Here is a 19287-nt window from a genome sequence, read left to right as displayed (position 1 = left end):
ACAGCATCAGAACTTTGTTTTTCTTACCAAAGCATCATTTTTAGCAGCATTTTTATCTAAACTCCACCCATCAAAGAAAAAAAAGCCCAGGTTTTTTTCCCCTGATGCTGTGCAGAGCATGATGGGATTTCCTATGTTGTTATTCACGTTGCCTAGCAACTGGGAGAGGTGATCAGGACACAGGACAGTTGGAACTGTGTATCATACTCCCTGTCACCTCCTTTCAACCAAAAAAATGGCTGCCATCATGAAATCAAACATTTGCCTGTTCTTTTAAAACAGTGTAGGTAAGAGATTATAGTACCTATCTATTTTAATTAACATAACTCATGTAACTTAATGACAGTATGTTTATTTAGGCTGGAGTTCCTCTTTAAGACCATGTCTCCTGCAAAATAAATGCAGGGGTTCCTTGTGCAGGGGCAAACCCAGGATTTTCAAGGGGAGAATTCCTGAAAGGTCTCCCTCAGCCACAAACAATACAGTATAATAATACCGTAGGACATCATGCTGGGCACACATAATGCAATTTCCCATCCAACTGACAGGCCGGCAACGGGGATCAATCAAGAGCAGTTTGGATACAGATAATAATGAGAACAGCTGACATTGGTAATGAAGTGGAAAGTGAAGCATTCACACAGCAGGGCACAGAGCTGTGCTCATACCTGACTCTAAAAGGGAACCTAAACTGAGAGGGATGTGGATTTTTCCTTTTAAACAATACCAGTTGCCTGGCAGCCCTGCTGATCTCTTTAGCTGCAGTAGTGGCTGAATCACACACCTGAAACAAGCATGCAGCTAATCCAGTCTGACTTCAGTCAGAGCACCTGATCTGCATGCTTGTTGAGGGGGTGTGGCTAAAAGTATTAGAGACACAGGATCAGCAGGAGAGTCAGGCAACCGGTATTATTTTAAAAGGAAAGATCCATATCCTCCTCAGTTTAGGTTCCCTTTTAGTTCCTCAGAGCTGCTCCATGCTCTGTACACACACTGCTGCTGCTCCATGCTCTGTACACACACTGCTGCTGCTCCATACTCTGTACACACACTGCTGCTGCTCCATGCTCTGTACATACACTGCTGCTGCTCCATGCTCTGTACACACACTGCTGCTGCTCCATGCTCTGTACACACTGCTGCTGCTCCATGCTCTGTACACACGCTGCTGCTCCATGCTCTGTACACACGCTGCTGCTCCATGCTCTGTACACACGCTGCTGCTCCATGCTCTGTACACACGCTGCTGCTCCATGCTCTGTACACACGCTGCTGCTCCATGCTCTGTACACACGCTGCTGCTCCATGCTCTGTACACACGCTGCTGCTCCATACTCTGTACACACGCTGCTGCTCCATACTCTGTACACACACTGCTGCTGCTCCATGCTCTGTACATACACTGCTGCTGCTCCATGCTCTGTACACACACTGCTGCTGCTCCATGCTCTGTACACACACTGCTGCTGCTCCATGCTCTGTACACACACTGCTGCTGCTCCATGCTCTGTACACACGCTGCTGCTCCATGCTCTGTACACACGCTGCTGCTCCATGCTCTGTACACACGCTGCTGCTCCATGCTCTGTACACACGCTGCTGCTCCATGCTCTGTACACACGCTGCTGCTCCATGCTCTGTACACACACTGCTGCTCCTTGCTCTGTACACACACTGCTGCTGCTCCATGCTCTGTACACACTGCTGCTGCTCCATGCTCTGTACATGCTGCTGCTCCATGCTCTGTACACACGCTGCTGCTCCATGCTCTGTACACACGCTGCTGCTCCATGCTCTGTACACAAGCTGCTGCTCCTTGCTCTGTACACACGCTGCTGCTCCGTGCTCTCTACACACACTGCTGCTCCATGCCCTGTACACACACTGCTCCATGCTCTGTACACACACTGCTGCTCCATACTCTGTACACACACTGCTGCTCCATGCTCTGTACACACACTGCTGCTCCATGCTCTGTACACACACTGCTGCTCCATGCTCTGTACACACACTGCTGCTCCATGCTCTGTAGACACACTGATGCTCCAGGCTCTGTACACACACTGCTCCTCCATGCTCTGTACACACACTGCTGCTGCATGCTCTGTACACACACTGCTGCTCCATGCTCTGTACACACACTGCTGCTCCATGCTCTGTACACACACTGCTGCTCCACCATCCAGACACAACTGTTGTAGCAGGGAAAGAAAGGGGGCAGTGCTGTGAGCTGCAGGATGCCTGCAGATAGTCTGGTGTCTCAAGTTCAACTTGTGCCTGTCCCCAGACACTGCCCTGGCCCTGGTCTGAGGGGGAATTCTGGGCATAGCAGGAGCTGTAAAAATACATTTTGAGGGCTAGTGCACACCTGAGCAGCGTTTTCAGATCCAATTGCGGATGTGGAAACTCTAAGGTAATGTATTTCAATGGGGTGGTGCACACCAGAGCGGGAGGCGTTTTGCAGAAACGCATACTCCCGGGCTGCTGAAGATTTTGGATTGCGGAGGCGTTTCTGTCTCCAATGTAAAGTATAGGAAAAACGCAAACCGCTCTGAAAAACAGCAGTTCAGAGCGGTTTTGCAGGCGTTTTTGTTACAGAAGCTGTTCAGTAACAGCTTTACTGTAACAATATATGAAATCTACTACACCAAAAATGCTTCCAAAAACCACAAAATGCTAGCTGAAACGCTACAGAAAAATAAGAAAAAGCGTTTCAAAATCTGCTAGCATTTTGCGGATCTGCTAGCGGTTTTTGGTGTGCACCAGGCCTGATAGTGCATTAAACGTGGACAGTGACAGATAAAACACACTTCACAGGCATATAAACCTGTTTTACTCTACTTCTGTTATCCAACATAATGCCAATAGAATCCTGAAATAAGCAGAGAAGCAGATTATTTGCATTTATCTACAAGGACAGTAATCAGCCTGGGATTAGCTAGAGATGATTGTTAGCACAGTAGGGAGTTTAAAAAACAAATGCTGAAAGTCCATGATATCTTCACCCCTGATACAGGTTTTCAGTAGCACAAACACTGTTTTCAGGAATCTTTCAAGCTGTATTAAAGTGGATCCGAGATGAACTTTTACTCCTTGCATAATTGTGTTCCTTACATATAGTTTATAGGGCATTCCTCAAGCCAAATACTTGTTTTGTTTTGTTTTAATACCCTAATTTCCTATAAACTAAACAAGCTACACCCACAGCTTCTCCAGAGTGCCTTGGCGCTTGCAAGGGATTGTGGGATTTCAGTCTGGGCAGGTGAAAAAGGTGTTACTAGCTATAGATTTCAGAGGCAGAGTTTTCACAATCTGAGAGCTGCAGTGCAGATACAGATCAGTTGCCTGTGTAATGGAGGAGATAAGAGTGGAGTTTTCACAGAATATGCAGATTAGCATGCCTAGATACAGATAAGCTTGCCTGTGTGTGTAATTGTGTAATAGTGACAAGCAGAAAACATGTCTGCTCCCATTGTATCACAGGAAAAAATATTAATATACTGTTGAAGCTGTTTGAAGATAGATTTGCTGTGTAAACTATCTAAACTTTAGATAAGATATATAGACAAGTCACTTGTTATATTTAGTTTTTCATCTCGGATCCGCTTTAAGCAAGGGAAAGCCATAACCAAATAAGTGATCTAGGTGGAGGAAGTATTTTTGATACAGCACATAGTGGAGTCTGGCCGGGGCTGTCCGCTATAAGGACCTATGTAGTAGGAAACTGTGTGTGTTGTGTAAATCGTCCTGTGGCGTGAGATAACCCCCTTTGCGTTTTTCTGCTTTCAGGCCTGAAGCTCGGGATGGAGAGGGACGCCTACGTCATGATCGCAGAGAAAGGCGAGAAGCTCTATCACATGGTCAGCAAGAAATCCAGCCTTATCAAGGACCGCAGGAGGAAGTTCAGCACCATCTCCAAATGCTTCCATGGAAAGTGAGTTGAAAAGAGCCTTTCATAGCTGTGACCTGAAAGGCTCTGCAGGGTTCCCGCAGGGCCGCAGCCTGCATACGTAATGAGCTCGGCGCTCACAGGGCGCCCTATTCACACTGCAGACCAGTTACTGAGAGATGGGAAACCCTCCCCGTTATCAGCTCCACTGCAGCAGCACAGCATCCCCTCTGTCACCCAAAATAGCAGCGCAGTGACCTCATCGCTCGCCACTGCCAGCCTGCTTTATTGGAAGGGTCACTTAACAGCTGGGTCATGTTTTTCATCACATTCATGAATAATTGATTCTTTTTAAAATCCAGCGTCAACCAAACCTTTTATTCTATCTTTGTTTAACATGTTAAAGGCCTACAACCCCTATTTTTACTGCTGTCAGCATCCCTTTTGGGAAAACATGTCCTTTACTTCCTGTTTTGACAGGAAATCAGCAAATCCCTTTAAAGCGGACCTGAACTCAGAACTTCCACTCTGCTCTAAAAGATAATCAACAGCCTAATAACCTTAAAAGAAAAATATTTCTTTGTTGCAGCTGATAAAAATCCCACAATAAATCTGCTGTGTGTCTACTTCCTGCTTTTATGGAAACAGACATATTGATAACATCCCGTATTTACAAAGCTAAGGGATCAATTTACAACTTGTGAGTAGTCATAGATGAGGGGGAATTAGACAGGCTAAACTCTCTAAATACATACAGGGTGCATTTCTCTAGGTTTTCCTTGTGTCCTGTGCAAGAGGCCCACTTTAAAGCCCAGCTACACCCAACACTTCTAATCTATCTTTGTTTGTGTGTTAAGGCCTACAACCCCTATTTTTACTGCTGTCAGCATCCCTGTGGTAAAACATGTCTTCACTTCCTGTTTTGACAGGAAATCCCTACAGATGTAGGAAACCGGCTTGTTTTTTGCTAGAGTGGGGATCATTATGCTTTTACTGCCATGACTCGCTTCCTTCCCTTGTGGCAACATAGGTTTAGATTCAAGCCCTGAGTGTCACGGAGGAAAGAAGTGATCTGATTTCTCTCTGCAGCTGGGATATAGACAGCAATAACAAACTCCGCAAACTGGCAAAAGGTCTGACCCTGCCCCACTAATATCCAAGAGTGTAAATAAGGTTTTGTTTGGAGTTGGAAAAGAAAGTCGACCTGTTGTTAGTAAGGAATAGAGGAGCTAATACTAAACACATTGTCCAGGTCATGGTAACGCCAAAGAAAACATAAAAGTAGCTTCTGCTGTGTTCTAGGAGATGTCTCATCACTCCTAACGGAAGACCTTCCTTTATTGTGATTGAGAGTGGTACCAAGGTAGTTATACATACAGACAATCTCAAATGTCCGCGATCGTGCGAAACGTAGGCACTTTGCGCGCGCAGAAGTCCGCGAACGGCACATCACGTGCTAACTGTTTAGCACACCCGTGCAAAACAGTTAGCACGGCTTTGTGAATCAAGCCCATAGAGACTGAAATCCTTGCCCATTCTTCTTTGCAAAACCACTCCAGCTCAGTCAGATTAGATGGACAGGGTTTGTGAACAGCAGTTTTCAGATCTTGCCACAGATTCTCGATTGGATTTAGATCTGGAATTTGACTGGGCCATTCTAACACATGGATATGTTTTGTTTTAAACCATAGTTGCCCTGGCTTTATGTTTAGGATCGTTGTCCTGCTGGTAGGTGAACCTCCGCCCCAGTCTCAAGTCTTTTGCAGACTCCAAGAGGTGTTTTTTTCCAAGATTGCCCTGTATTTGGCTCCATCCATCTTCCCATCAACTCAACTCCCATCAACCCAGCTTCCCTGTCCCTGTTGAAGAGAAGCACCCCCAGAGCATGATGCTGCCACTACCATATTTTACATTGGGGATGGTGTGTTCAGAGTGATGTGCAGTGTTAGTTTTCCGCCACACATAGCGTTTTGCATTTTGGCCAAAAAGTTCCATTTTAGTCTCCTCTGACCAGAGCACCTTCTTCCACGTTTGCTGTGTCCCCCACATGGCTTGTGGCAAACTGCAAACAGGACTTCTCATGCTTTACTGTTAACAATGACTTTCTTCTTGCCACTCTTTGTACAGTGCATGACTAATAGTTGTCCTATGGACAGAGTCTCCCACCTGAGCTGCCTCTCTGCAGCTAGTCCAGAGTCGCTATGGGCCTCTTGACTGCATTTCTGATCAGCGCTCTCCTTGTTCAGCCTGTGAGTTTAGGTGGATGGCCTTGTCTTGGTAGGTTTACAGTTGTGCCATACTCCTTCCATTTCTGAATGATCGCTTGAACAGTGCTCCGTGGGATGTTCAAGGCTTTGGAAATCTTTTTGTAGCCTAAGCCTGCTTTAAATTTCTCAATAACTTTATCCCTGACTGTCTGGTGTGTTCTTTGGACTTCATGGTGTTGTTGCTTCCAATATTCACTTAGACAACCTCTGAGGCCGTCACAGAGCAGCTGTATTTGTACTGACATTAGATTACACACAGGTGCACTCTATTTAGTCATTAGCACTCATCAGGCAATGTCTATGGGCAACTGACTGCACTCAGACCAATGGAGGCTGAATAATTACGCACACCCCACTTTGCAGTTATTGATTTGTAAAAAATGTTTGGAATCATGTATGATTTTCGTTCCACTTCTCACATGTACACCACTTTGTATTGGACTTTCACGTGGAATTCCAATAAAATTGATTCATGTTTGTGGCAGTAATGTGACAAAATGTGGAAAACTTCAAGGGGGCCGAATACTTTTGCAAGTCACTGTATTTCCTGCACGTTGCTAGAACTGACAACGTTTTTTTGTGAAAGTGATGAAATGTCTACAAATGCACACAAATGTATTCAGCATGGATGCAACTTATCTTTTTCTGTGGATGGAAAACATCTTCACATCAGTTACGTGTAGGAATCCATGGTTATGTCCTGAAACAGATGTGTTTACATGCGCACAGCTGATGAATCTTGCCCTGGAAGCTGTATGAACATTTCACAGGTCATTTGTTACTGACCTTTTAAGGGGGCGATACATCTATCGACTTGGCGGCCGATTGACCCACCGATTTAACAATTAACATTGTACAGCGCCACGGAATATGTTGGCGCTTTATAAATAAATAATAATAATAAATATTAAATTGGATGAAAATCTTTGCCACCAAGAGCTGCCTGATCAACGATGTGGCCAATTTGTTGACAAAATTGTTTGCAGGTATCGAAAGGATGTGCCATCATGGTGAACTGGGTGCACGGCAGTAACGGCAAACGATATCGGGACGAACGTCAAAACCCCCCCACTGTCCCCCCAAATGTCAAATGTTCCCTCTGGTGCATTATACTTCACCTGTCTGCTGCTGCTTCCAGGCTCAGTCCACAATCTGCATACATGCGCCCCGCGTGGTAGCCGGAGTAAAGTGGGCGCGTGTGTGATGTCAAACACGCGCCTGTGTATACGCTGACAACCACGTGTGGCACATGTATGCAGATTGGGATGGAGCCTGGAGCCAGTGGAGGACGAGGACAGGTACAGTATAGTGCACTGGGAGGGGACGCACATTTGACGGGCAGGGGGGGTAGCGGCGATGCGTCGTCGGAAGGCCAATTCCTGATTGATTTCAGCATGAATTTGATAGAGAATCGGCCTGCGGTGTATGGGCAGCCGACAGATCTCTCTGATCAGATTTGATCAGAGAGAGATTTGTCTCTTAGTCGAATCTGCCCTTCATCACTAGATGTATGGCTACCTTTACATGATCACTCCTCACCAGGAATGCTCAACCAAACACTATGGCACAACTAAAGCATAGCCTACATGTCTCATGACCAGATATAGCACTACACGCAGCAGGGTTCTGCTTTAGTTCCAGTCCTGACTGCTGCAAGCTGGCTGCTGCGCTAGAATGCACGGTATGCCTGAGATCTGCTGTTATGCTGTAAACACGGCAGGGTCCTGCTTTAGTTCCGGTCCTGGCTGCTGCACGCTGGTTAGTTCACTGGAACGCACGGTACGCCTGAGATCTGCTGTTATGCTGTAAACACGGCAGGGTCCTGCTTTAGTTCCGGTCCTGGCTGCTGCACGCTGGTTAGTTCACTGGAACGCACGGTACGCCTGAGATCTGCTGTTATGCTGTAAACACGGCAGGGTCCTGCTTTAGTTCCGGTCCTGGCTGCTGCACGCTGGTTAGTGCACTGGAACGCACGGTACGCCTGAGATCTGCTGTTATGCTGTGAACACATTTGAAGGACCCTCTGTTTCTCATCCACAGCGGAGCCAAAAGGCTGTTTTTTCTTTTTTAATAATGACAGGAAGTGGCTTCCCGTCAAATGGAATTCCCCAGACCAGAAGGGGTAATAAATATTTGTTCCCTCTGATTTCAAGTGGGTCCTGTTAGCGGGTATTTGAGCATGAGACAGAAGAGGAGGTGGGGTGCTCTCACCATTTGCACACGGCTAAATGTGGCCACACACAGCACCCAATTTTAGGTTCAACTACTATAAAAAAAATAAAAAATCTAATTAACTTTTATTTTGATTGAAAATCGCTTAAAGGTGCCCATTAAATATCCAATTTCCCGAACGATCGAGCATCTGATTCGAACATTGCGACAGATTGGAAACGTTTATTCAGACCCACCAACAGAGGGGGAGATAATGATAGTCCAATCAGACTGAAAAAAAATCGTTCTGAAATCTGGATCGCCGGAACCATCAATAGAAGGATCGTTCATAATCCATCAGCGCCATTAACCCAATCCGATTGATCGAACAATCGATTGTTGGAGAGATTGTGACGTTTAAAGTCACGTTTAGACTTAGCATTCAGAGCCAGATGTTTACTTCCAATTTGTGGAACGATCAGATTCTCCATGGATTGGAAGTGAAGTCTTCTGCAGACTGTGACATGAGCAGAACATGCAGGAACTTCCTGGAGAACATAGGATGGTTGGAAGCGGGATTGTACACATGCGTACATTGATCTGGCAATCATATCCAGTATGGGTCCCTGAAAGGTTGGTTGTAGATCTGCCTATGTGTGCCAAGACTAAGGTGGCCATACACTTATAGATGGGCACCAGATCGATCATCAGATAGATCCCTCTCTGACTGAATCTGATCAGAGAGGGATCTATTAGCTGCACACAAATCTATTGGAAATGTGTGGAGTGCTGCAGCCTGCCTTGTCGCCCAGGTCTCCCCCATCTGTGTTCCTCCCAGGTTTTATCAGCAGATTTAACGTCCCACCAGCGCTCCTCCTCCCTTTGACTTCTCTCCCTGTGTCATGTGACACACCCTGGAGTTCAGACACTAGAGGTCTGGCAGTATACGCTAGGGGTCCACAGCATACACTCTGGACCTCTAGTGTTTAACCTCTAGCTTTTGTCACATGACACGGGGAGAGAAGACACCGGGAGAAGGAGCGTTGCAGTGTAGAGAAAAGCCACCTGACACAGGACGAGGTGCTCCGGCGATACAGGTGAGAGCTACCTCTGAGGCCAACACTAAAGGTGCCCATACACTCGTCAGATTGGCAGCAGATAGATAAGAAATGCATCTGATGATCTATCTGATGCATTTTTAGAACATTTTTTACCAGGATAGAATTCCAATAGATTTCAGTTTGAAATCTATTGCAATTCGATCTGATGGCATTTTTTTGCCATCAGATTTCCATTAAGGCCAATGCAAACTGATAAGCAATCTCATCAGATCGACCTAAATTTTCCACCCTGCCAGTTCGATGGAAATCCATCGAAATCGATCGAAATCGGCCGTCGATCGGTCGATTGGCCAACCGATTTGCAATCGATCTATCGATCGATCGGGATCGATCGGTCGGCCAGAAAATCGGCTGAGTGTATGGGCCCCTTAAGTAGTTGCCAGATTGAATGCTGCTAGCGATGTGCTCCTGATCCGCCACCAATTGAGGAAAATTTTCAGTCCTGCAAGATCGATCAAATCGATTTTGGATGGAAATCGATTGTTCGGAGCATAGTTTGCAACATACATTTCTAGCAGATTTGTTTAAAGTGATCGATTCTGCTGGATATCGATGGGTAAAACCGACAAGTGTATGGCCTTAAACCAAAGCTGGCCTTTTACCTTGCCTTATACTATACCTGTGGCTGAGGCTAGCATTACACATTATTTGGAGAGTTTGTAGAGATGAGTCATGTGACCTGAGGCCTGTCGTCCAATCAGGGATGAGGCATCACAGCTCCCGTTACCGTTCTGAAGATCGGCAGCCCCTCTGCATTGTTGTTTAGCTTCATTTCATTAGTCCATATTAAATACAAACTCATCTGGCTGAGTCTGGCGGTTGCAACACCCCCTTAATATAGATGAAAGACAGATAATTAATATTTACACAGAACATTTTCTGCCCCGTCAGTAAATTGCCCATTAATAGAAGAGTTCAGAAGCCTCCCAAGGCTGCCTGTGAGCCATATGTGGTCTGGAAGAGCTTTGTGGCCCCCCTGGTGAGTTACAGCAGCTTTCACTGGGGGATTTTACTGCTCTGTCAGCATGCAGTCCAAAGGTAACCTGTCATGTAATATATGCCGGTTATTTCACGTGGACGGGCCTAGGACATGTATGTATCTGTATGTGTGTAGCTGCTAAGGAGCTGCCTGTAAGATGAAGCATGCTCAACTTCTGTTACACTTTCCTAACTTGTCCCCACAACACCCAGTTTTACAGACCCCCAAATTGCTGAACATGTGGCCTGTGTGCTTTTTTTTTTTTTTTTTTTAATATCCTTTGCACCAGCTTACCGAGGGCATCCTTAAACTGGACCTGAACTCTTGCACAGGACAGAAGGAAAACATAAAAAATGCACCTTGTATGTGTTTTTAGAGATTTTAGCCTAATTCCCCCTTATATGTGACTGATTACAACTGTAATTTGATCTCTGCAGCTGTGTCAGCTAAGGAATCTCCTCTGCCAGGCAGAGCAGCTAATTTGTAAACACAGGATGTTAGCCCTAGGTCAGCTTCCATGAAAGCAGGAAGTAGACACACTGAAGATTTATTGCAGGATTTGTATCAGCTGGAACAAAGAAATGTTTTTTATTTAAAGGAAACCAGAGACCGTACAAAATAAGAGTTTTATACCTACCTGGGGCTTCCTCCAGCCTCATGCGTCGGGATCGCCCCCACGCCACCGCCCTCAGCCTTCTGTATCGCCGGTACCGGGTCCTGTAACTTCGGCCAGTCTGACGCAAGAGTACAACGCTCTCTGCATATCTCTCTTGACTTTAGTAATCCCCTCTCACCCAGTCTTTGGTGGCTTTGCCCACATGCTGAATATAATGGGGTGATGAACCCTACCAGTAGGATATTGGAGGCAAAAGGAAGCCAGAAGTGATAGTAAATAGAGGGTATGCATTTTCCTTTAAAATGTCTCTCACCTAATGTGACATTATCTACCCCTAACATGCAGTGTTCTCTGTCTCTGCAGTGAATTTGTGTCCTGGCTGATGGAGAATGGAGAGATCAGCAAACCTGAGGAGGGCGTGAACTTGGGCCAGGCCCTTCTGGAGAACGGCATCATCCACCATGGTAAGAGGGGTCGCTGTGTCATCAGATCAACATCAGTGTGACATGGTGCTGCCTCTGAAACACAGGGCGGTTTTGAATTGGACCTGTAGCCAAATGGTAACTGACCTGAAGCAGCTGAGTTGAGGGGAGTTTAGACTCTGTGGGTGGAGCTGTTCAGATTGCAAGAGGGCGTGGCATAGACTGTACCTCTGAGAGGATTGCAGCCTATAGCATGAACAGTCTGCGGTACAGGAAATTACCAACCTCGGGAGTCCTGATCAGTCAATGAGCTTCTAAACACACTAAAACAAGCTCTGATTGTCTTCAGCTGTGATCACAGCAGGACCTTATGTAATCAGCTGCTTATGGGAATCCTCTGCAGTCTCTGCAAGATTTCGTTTCTCTCCACACAGAGCTCTTGTTTCCCATTTCCCAGACCAGTTCACGTTTTCATTCTGCTTCAGACCACATTTTCTAGAAGCATCTCCCGGACGCTGTACCAGAATGCTGACAATGGTCCAAACGTGGAAGTGAAACCGACACTTCTCGCTTTAATCAGTTCTCCGTTCACTAAAATGTAATGAAACAGCAGCAGACAGCAGTTCTGCAGCACTCGCTGTTCAGCGGGCATTCACGTGCGGCAGAACTGACGGGGTCTGCGAATCAGATGCTGGCAACATCCTCATCCTCCCCTCCGCTGTTCTACATGGCGCGACCCGGCTGTTTATGGGTGCAGTTATTACACAGAGCCCCCTGCCCTACTATCAGGCCCCTCAGAAGGGATAGGATCTCTGCAGGAGATAGCAGCCAGTATAGCGCTATAAACACAAACTCCTACAGGAAAGCAGCCCTTGTCTAGACATTGTGACGGTCATATGTATAGTAAGAATGTATGTTTGTAGTGCTGTATATGTCTGCCCTGCAATGTAAACATCCTGCAGGCCATAGCCTGAGGAAATCCTGACATTTATATAGCGCTATAGGTTAAATCTGAGCAGGTTTCCTCTCTGCTATCCCAGGGCTGGTCCTTCCTCTCCACGCGTTAGGTCACAAATTCACAGCATGACCTGTCCGTAGGCATGTGTGTGCATGTATATATTAGTCATTTAAGCCTGGTAGGTAAGGGGCACTGAGCAGTGACACATGCCCGCCGATCGGCCGCAGCCATGCGCATGCATAGTGTGGTGGTACACACGCACACACACACACACACATGGAAGCTTTTAGGTAGGCTATACATTTTTCACCTCATCCTTTCTATGAAGCCCTGAGGTATTCTGGGACTGTCTGCTCTGGCTCCACCCCGTCTTAGGTGAGGACTCTCTGGACTCTGCAGACAAGCAGGAAGCAATGATGACATTTGCACAGTTAAGAATTCCTGCATTTGGATGTGCTAGGGCCCTTTCACATGGGTCAGCTGACAGTTGGTGAAGTCACCGCCTGTCAGCTGGCCGGTTGACCAACACTGTACAGACGGCCTCCCCACGGAGTGAGGTCTGAGTGCTGCTGCAGCCACGCTCAGGCTTAACACTTCCCGTTCCTCCGCCGCCCAGTAAAGCCACCAAGTGTCATCGATTGACACGCGTGGTCAGGGGCGTAACTAGAAATCACTGGCCCCCCCCTGCAAAAGTTTGCATGGGGCTCCTTCCCCCTACACACTAAATAGGGACTGTCTACAAATCATTGTCTACAAAACTTTGTATGATTGATTATCAGTGGCTAAGCAGATGCAGTCATTAGAACAATTGTCCAGAGAGCAGAAAGGTTTTTCTCTCCTTGCCCTTAGTTGTCAGTCTCTCAGTACAGGGCCCCCTGCGGCTTCTGGGTCCCCCTGCAGCTGCATCCCTTGCAGGGTCTATTGTTACGCCCCTGCGCGTGGTGTTACAACAGATGCAATTTGGATGCATTTAAATTGCACCTGAATTGCACTGGCGGGCGGAAGACAGGAAGCTGAATTGCTCGGCAAATGTGCCGTTTCAGCCGTCCAACTGACGGGCCTTACGGTTCCTTAGACTTGACATTATGCTGTTTTCACATTTGTTCCTTTGTGGAGTTATAAAGAACACCTGTCATGAGAGGAATACAGAGGCAGACAGTACTGGCCTCCTTTTAATGTCATGTAAGTTTCCAGGCTGTACAGTTGCCTGTCTATAAAATGTTCAGTTGGCTGCTCGGAATTAGTATGCAGACAGGACAGTCTGACCATTCTGACCTGCAGGCTTGTGCAGGTGGCAGCCCTCATGGTAATACTGAGATCCTGGCTGTAATGGAGTCTTTCTCTAGGAAAAGTATGTCACTGGGAAATGTCGGAACACGGATCTGCATTATATTCCAGATGAGGGATTTACAAAGTATTTTGGCCAGAGGGTCAGTTTTTTAGCCAGGCCACTAGCATCATGTCGACTAAGCAGTGGCGTAGCTAAGGAGCTTTGGGCCCCAGTGCAATATATTGGGCCCCCCAACCATACCATAATAATCCATGTTGTGCACCAAAACCTGCCAAGGACATCCACAGTATGAGAGGTGTAAGCAGAGGAGGGGAACAGTTTAATGATTACCTCAATTCAAAGCAAATATAGAAGTGATCATTACCAGCAGAGCACCATTGATGAGCTAATACTGTGGTTGAGGGTGGGCCTGGTGCGGTTGCAAGCCTCTACATCCCCTACTGCTACGCCACTGCATCTTAGGGCATGACAGGTGTGCTTTGAAGCGAGTATATCAGGAGCTGCAGATCCCAGGCAATACAGAATAGATGCAGCTTGGAAAACTGGCATGGGCATCCCCACCCACCCACCGATGGCAGGTAAAGCCAGGACATATTCTGCAATACAGATTTCTCAGATGTGAAGAGGTCCTGTGATCTTCTTGGAGAAGTTTCCTCGGCATCAGCTCTCTCATCTTGTGAAATATATGATTGTGAAATCTCTCTGGCTGCTTTCAGATGGTTTTTTGCTGCTGAGTCAAATAGTTATGTGTGTTAAGAAGTTCTGCTTGCTCCATCCTCAACAGCAAGACCTACAGCGCCCCCTGCAGGTGGTTTGTGCAGCCTCCTTTCATTTTACTGTCCGGTCCAGAGCAGTTTAGCACACACGCTAGGATTGATAATGTGCTTAGTGACTGACAAGACTTCCTTGCACATATTCTGCGCTGCCAAGGACGATGGGCTGCTATTAATGCAAATGCAGCTGCGTCTTGAAAAAATGCCTTCCTCCCTGAAACCAGTCTTTGTCATACCCAATCACTTAAAGAGAATCTGTACTCTAAAATTCTTACAACAAAAAGTATACCATTCTATTCATTATGTTCTCCTGGACCCCTCTGTGCTCTTTCTGCCACTCTCTGCTGCAAACCTGGCTTGTAATTGCCAGTTTTAGGCAGTGTTTACAAACAAACTAACCAGCTTGTGATAGGCTCACATAAGCAGAGTGTATGAGTCATACAGAGCCTGCAGGGGGCCTGGAGAGGGTGTGTATAGCTTCTATCCAATCACAAGCAGCCCTGCACATTCCAGTCGGAGTGCCTCAGCCCGACAGAGCGACAGAGGACAGAAGATTAGATCATATAACAGAGATAATACAGTCCCTGTGCAAGTAGGAAAGGCTGCAGAAAGCCAGACCACATTAGAACAGGCATAGGAACTTATAGGATAGAAGAAATAAGAATGAAAATTTTGTTACTGAGTCTCTTTAATGGGCTAAAATCTAAAACATAGTTTAAGTCGCAGCCAAAATTGTTTATTAGGATTTAGCATTTGTTGAACAGTCTATAACCAAGTGCTGTAACTAAAGTGACTGTGGGGGTCCTGCTCCTCCTCCTTCTGCAGAGTAGCACAGATGAGCAGTGTAATATTTACCAGCTCCAGTGCTGCATTGTGTCTCCTCTAACTTTCCTGACAGTGTCGCGCTTTATGCTGCATACCTCTGGTTCTCTTATGCATGTCACGTGATTGGGAGGAGGTATGCAAGCATAAAGCGTGCAGCTGGGAATAACAGAAGAGACCCGACACATCTCAGGAGCAGGAAAACATTAGAAACTGCTCTGTTGCACTGTGTGGGGAGATCGGCATACCATTGTTGTACCGTCGCTGATTTCAAGTGTGCGTCAGTGTAGCTTGTTAACCATCAGAGATCGCTAATTGATGACCGCAGTCTAGCCTGCGTACGGAGCTTTAGACAGTGAGTTAACTTTCTTGCTGGTGAATGCTATAAAAGTGGGCCTTCCATGACACCAGAGGTGGAGTCGGCAAACTATCAATCATTTAAGTGTTCTTGATATGCAAATATTATCAGTACACCAGCTTTGCAGTTTGTAGCACTTATAGCAATGGTTTCGGGGGTTTCAGGGTCCCCCTTTATCAAGGAGTGTGGGGCCCGGCACATTAAAGAGAGTGCTATAAACTGCGAAGCTGGTGTGCTGATAATATTTGCATATCGATTCTCCCATGATACCAGACCAGAGGAAGTTGGAAGTTGTGACATAATCGTGTTCTCCATTCCACAAACCTACAAATGGGTGTGTCCGAGACCAGCCTTCAGATGGTTAACAGCCTTCCTGGAAAGTGCAGTCGCAAGACTAATATAGTAACACCATTAGAGACTTATTGAAGAAAACACAATTTGTGTGTTTTTTGTAAATATTGCATTTTCAGTTCTGGGGTTGATGACCACAGCTGGTCACATGATGGACAGCCATTAATATCTATTGTTGTGATCAGTTTCAGATAAACATCAGTTTAAGAATGAGCAGGTCTTGTACCGCTTCCGATATGACGATGGGACATACAAAGCCAGGAGTGAGCTGGAGGACATCATGTCAAAGGTAAGGATGTCATTTTCTGGTGGCCTCATACTCTGCTGTGGTCATTTCATTATTCCATGGCTTGTGACAAGTTCACATCTCTGAAGTCATTGTGTGTGGCTCATTCTAATTGCTGCTGCTGGAGATACGGCCATTAGGCTGATTGGACTGGGAATATCAGGGTGACGTGTGTGACGACGTGATGAACAGGTGTGACCAGGGGGCTGGCTCGTGGCATTACTGTCACTAATAGTGTTTCCCGTCTCCTCTGTGTCATTGTGATCACTTCACACAAGCTTGTTCATGGCCGCTTTCTGATTGGATCTGCGTGATGTGAAACCATTATTAACAACCAATCAAACGCTGGAGAATTCATAGACACTGAAATATAGGGCCACATTCCCTTACGTACTGCTTTTGTTTAAGGTTACTCCATTCAGAGCAGGATCATTCACAAAGCAGATGCCTAGGGCCTAGAGAGAGACAAAGGGCCTGGTTGACTCTAGCGCCAACCAAATCTGATCAAAAAAGCCAAGTGGCCATCAAGGGGTGGGCCACAATTTGCTACTTGCCTAGAGTCCCAAATCAATAAAAACCTGTCACATGTTTGAAGACAATAAAGGTTTTGGCTTGAGTTGATATATTTTCAATCAATTTATTTTTTATTACTTATTGTATTTATAAAGCGCCAACATGTAACGCAGTGCTGGAAATTAAATCGGTTACTAAAAAAAAGTGTGTGTGCGTGCGTGTGTTGGTGCGTGCGTGCGTGTGCGTGCGTTTGTGTTGGTGCGTGTGTGTTGGTGCGTGTGTGTGTGTGTGTGTGTGTTTTTTTCTGACGGTTGAATCTGGTTGCCATCTATAAGTGTAAAGCCCAATCTACACGATACGATTCTATTTATGATCTGATTAAATCCGACATGTCCGACCGGGATTCGATTTGCCATTGCAAAACAATAGCAAATTGAATCGAATCCCGATCGGACATGTCGGATTTAATCGGATCTTAAATAGAATCGTATCGTGTAGATGGGGCTTAAGGCCTCCTTTAGGCAGCGGTCCCTCCATCTATGTATGACTTCAGGATAATGAAGGTGTGGCGGATTGGCTGATATGTGACCTGTTCTTGTTTTTCAGGGTGTGAGACTGTACTGCCGGCTGCACAGCCTACTGACGCCAGTGGTCAAGTAAGTGTATAACATCACTCTGCTTCCTACTATAGAGCATAAGAATAATCGTGCGAGGAACGCTGGAAAATCTATATCAGTTGCTGGAGCCTGGCCAGTGGTGAACAAGCCACACAGAACCTGTAATAGGAAATTGCTTTTTCCACGGTGTTCAGTAGTTGCAGCTTTAGGGCAAGGATTGGGATGGAATCCTTTCATTGCAGCCTTTCTGCACCTGCCGGAAAGCCTAGTGCTGGTCAGTGCTTCCAAGGGGCAATGCTGTCATGGCTTTGGTCTTTGCTCTGGTTAGCTGCCGGCTGCGCTCTACCAGTACTGGTGATTTATGAATCTGCTTAATGTCATTTCCTTGGTGATGTCAGGGCCAGGGCTACCATAGGAGCAACCTGGGAAATCTCCCCAGGGCCCCCAAGCGGGGCCGCTATTACGTTAATTAATGAAGTAGCAGGTGCGCTGGTGACGTATTGCGGTATCGATACGTCACTACCGCACGGCTATTGAAAGTATCGGCTGTTGCTAAGGAACACACTACGCTGCTACTAGCACGTGTAATGTGCAGGGGGATGATTAAATTGCTCTAATTTATTAGTGTGTGGAAGAGGCGATTACTCGCGCGCGCATTAGTACAGTAATCATCAGGGCTGTGGAGTCGGTCCAAAAATCCACCGACTCCGACTCCTCAGTTTAGGACTCCTCGACTCCGACTCCTCTAATTTGCATATTACAATTTTGTTGATTAAAGGTATGTAACATGAAATTCGTCTCTTAACTGCCAACGCTTAGGAATTTTACAAGACCTTGAAATGAGAAGGATATGGAGACTGCCATATTTATTCCCTTTAGTCATAGACTAAAACAAGTGCTTGGTAAGAGTACTTGTAAAAGGTACAGACCGGAACAAAGAACATCTATCAGGCCCTAGGCAATGTAAGTGTGGGTACATGTAAGAATGATGTGCAGGTGCTCTGCAGGGGAATGAGGAGATTCTTCCTCTATTACACATTCTTCATGCACAATCTGAACAAGGTTTATGGGTGACAGACAACACCTCTGTGTTCAATGTGCACAGCATTCTCAGTGTATTCCCTGCAGCTCTGTGGGGAGTGCATATGTAGAGTATAGTACTACTGTGTAACAAAGTAAACCTGAGACAGATGAAATTAAAGTTTTATACAGACCTGGGGCTTTCTCCAGCCGCCTTCAGGATAATCAGTCCCTCGTTGTCCTCCTCCACCACCTGGATCTTCTGCTATGAGTCCAGGTACTTGAGCCAGTCGGGCGTAGTGCGCATGCACACACTCCGCCGCCAGGAGCATACTACACCTGTGCAGCACTATTGCGCAGGTGCAGAATGTTCCTGGCTGTGGGAGCGGCATGCGGCCGGACAGCGCTGACTGGCTGAATTACCAGGACTCATAGCAGAAGATCCGGGTGGTGGAGGACAGCGAGGGACTGATTAGCCTGAAGGGGGCTGGAGGAAGCCCCAGGTATGTATAAAACTTTACTTTTCATCCGTCTCAGGTACCCTTTAATTTGTAGTCACCAAACCAAATTTTAACATATCAAATTATTTGATTTCATCAGCAAAGGGAGTGCATACATTTGCATAAATCAGCATCAGTGCAGAATTATTTCCATCTCATTGACCATCTCTATTAGTGACACAGCTACACATCAGGCTTTATTCTTACAGCGTAGATGTTATTTAGTATATATGTTACGGCCAGAACCCGAAGTGTGGCCACTTCTAGTTCTGGCCGGCCACTTCGGGTTCTGGCCGGCCAATTTGCGAAGTGGCCGCAGCGCAGCGGCCAATGTTAGAAATGCAAAGCTACAC

At 46.3% G+C, this 19287-nt stretch overlaps 1 protein-coding gene across 2 annotated transcripts in view; it reads left to right on the top strand.

Annotated features, from left to right (window-relative positions):
• Nucleotides 1–19287, top strand: part of PREX1 (phosphatidylinositol-3,4,5-trisphosphate dependent Rac exchange factor 1) — a 369932-nt gene that overhangs the window by 224249 nt on the left and 126396 nt on the right. For both annotated transcript variants that reach the window (XM_068263360.1, XM_068263361.1), the window contains 4 exons: nucleotides 3790–3934; nucleotides 11387–11487; nucleotides 16184–16287; nucleotides 17404–17453. In XM_068263360.1, coding sequence (XP_068119461.1) covers nucleotides 3790–3934; nucleotides 11387–11487; nucleotides 16184–16287; nucleotides 17404–17453 — 400 coding nt within the window. The remainder of the gene's footprint in view (nucleotides 1–3789; nucleotides 3935–11386; nucleotides 11488–16183; nucleotides 16288–17403; nucleotides 17454–19287) is intronic.

Source organism: Hyperolius riggenbachi, chromosome 12 (genome assembly GCF_040937935.1).
Source record: "Hyperolius riggenbachi isolate aHypRig1 chromosome 12, aHypRig1.pri, whole genome shotgun sequence".
Lineage (NCBI taxonomy): Eukaryota > Metazoa > Chordata > Amphibia > Anura > Hyperoliidae > Hyperolius > Hyperolius riggenbachi.
The sequence above is the reverse complement of the archived record's forward strand: the minus strand, read 5'-3'. Positions and strand labels throughout refer to the sequence as shown.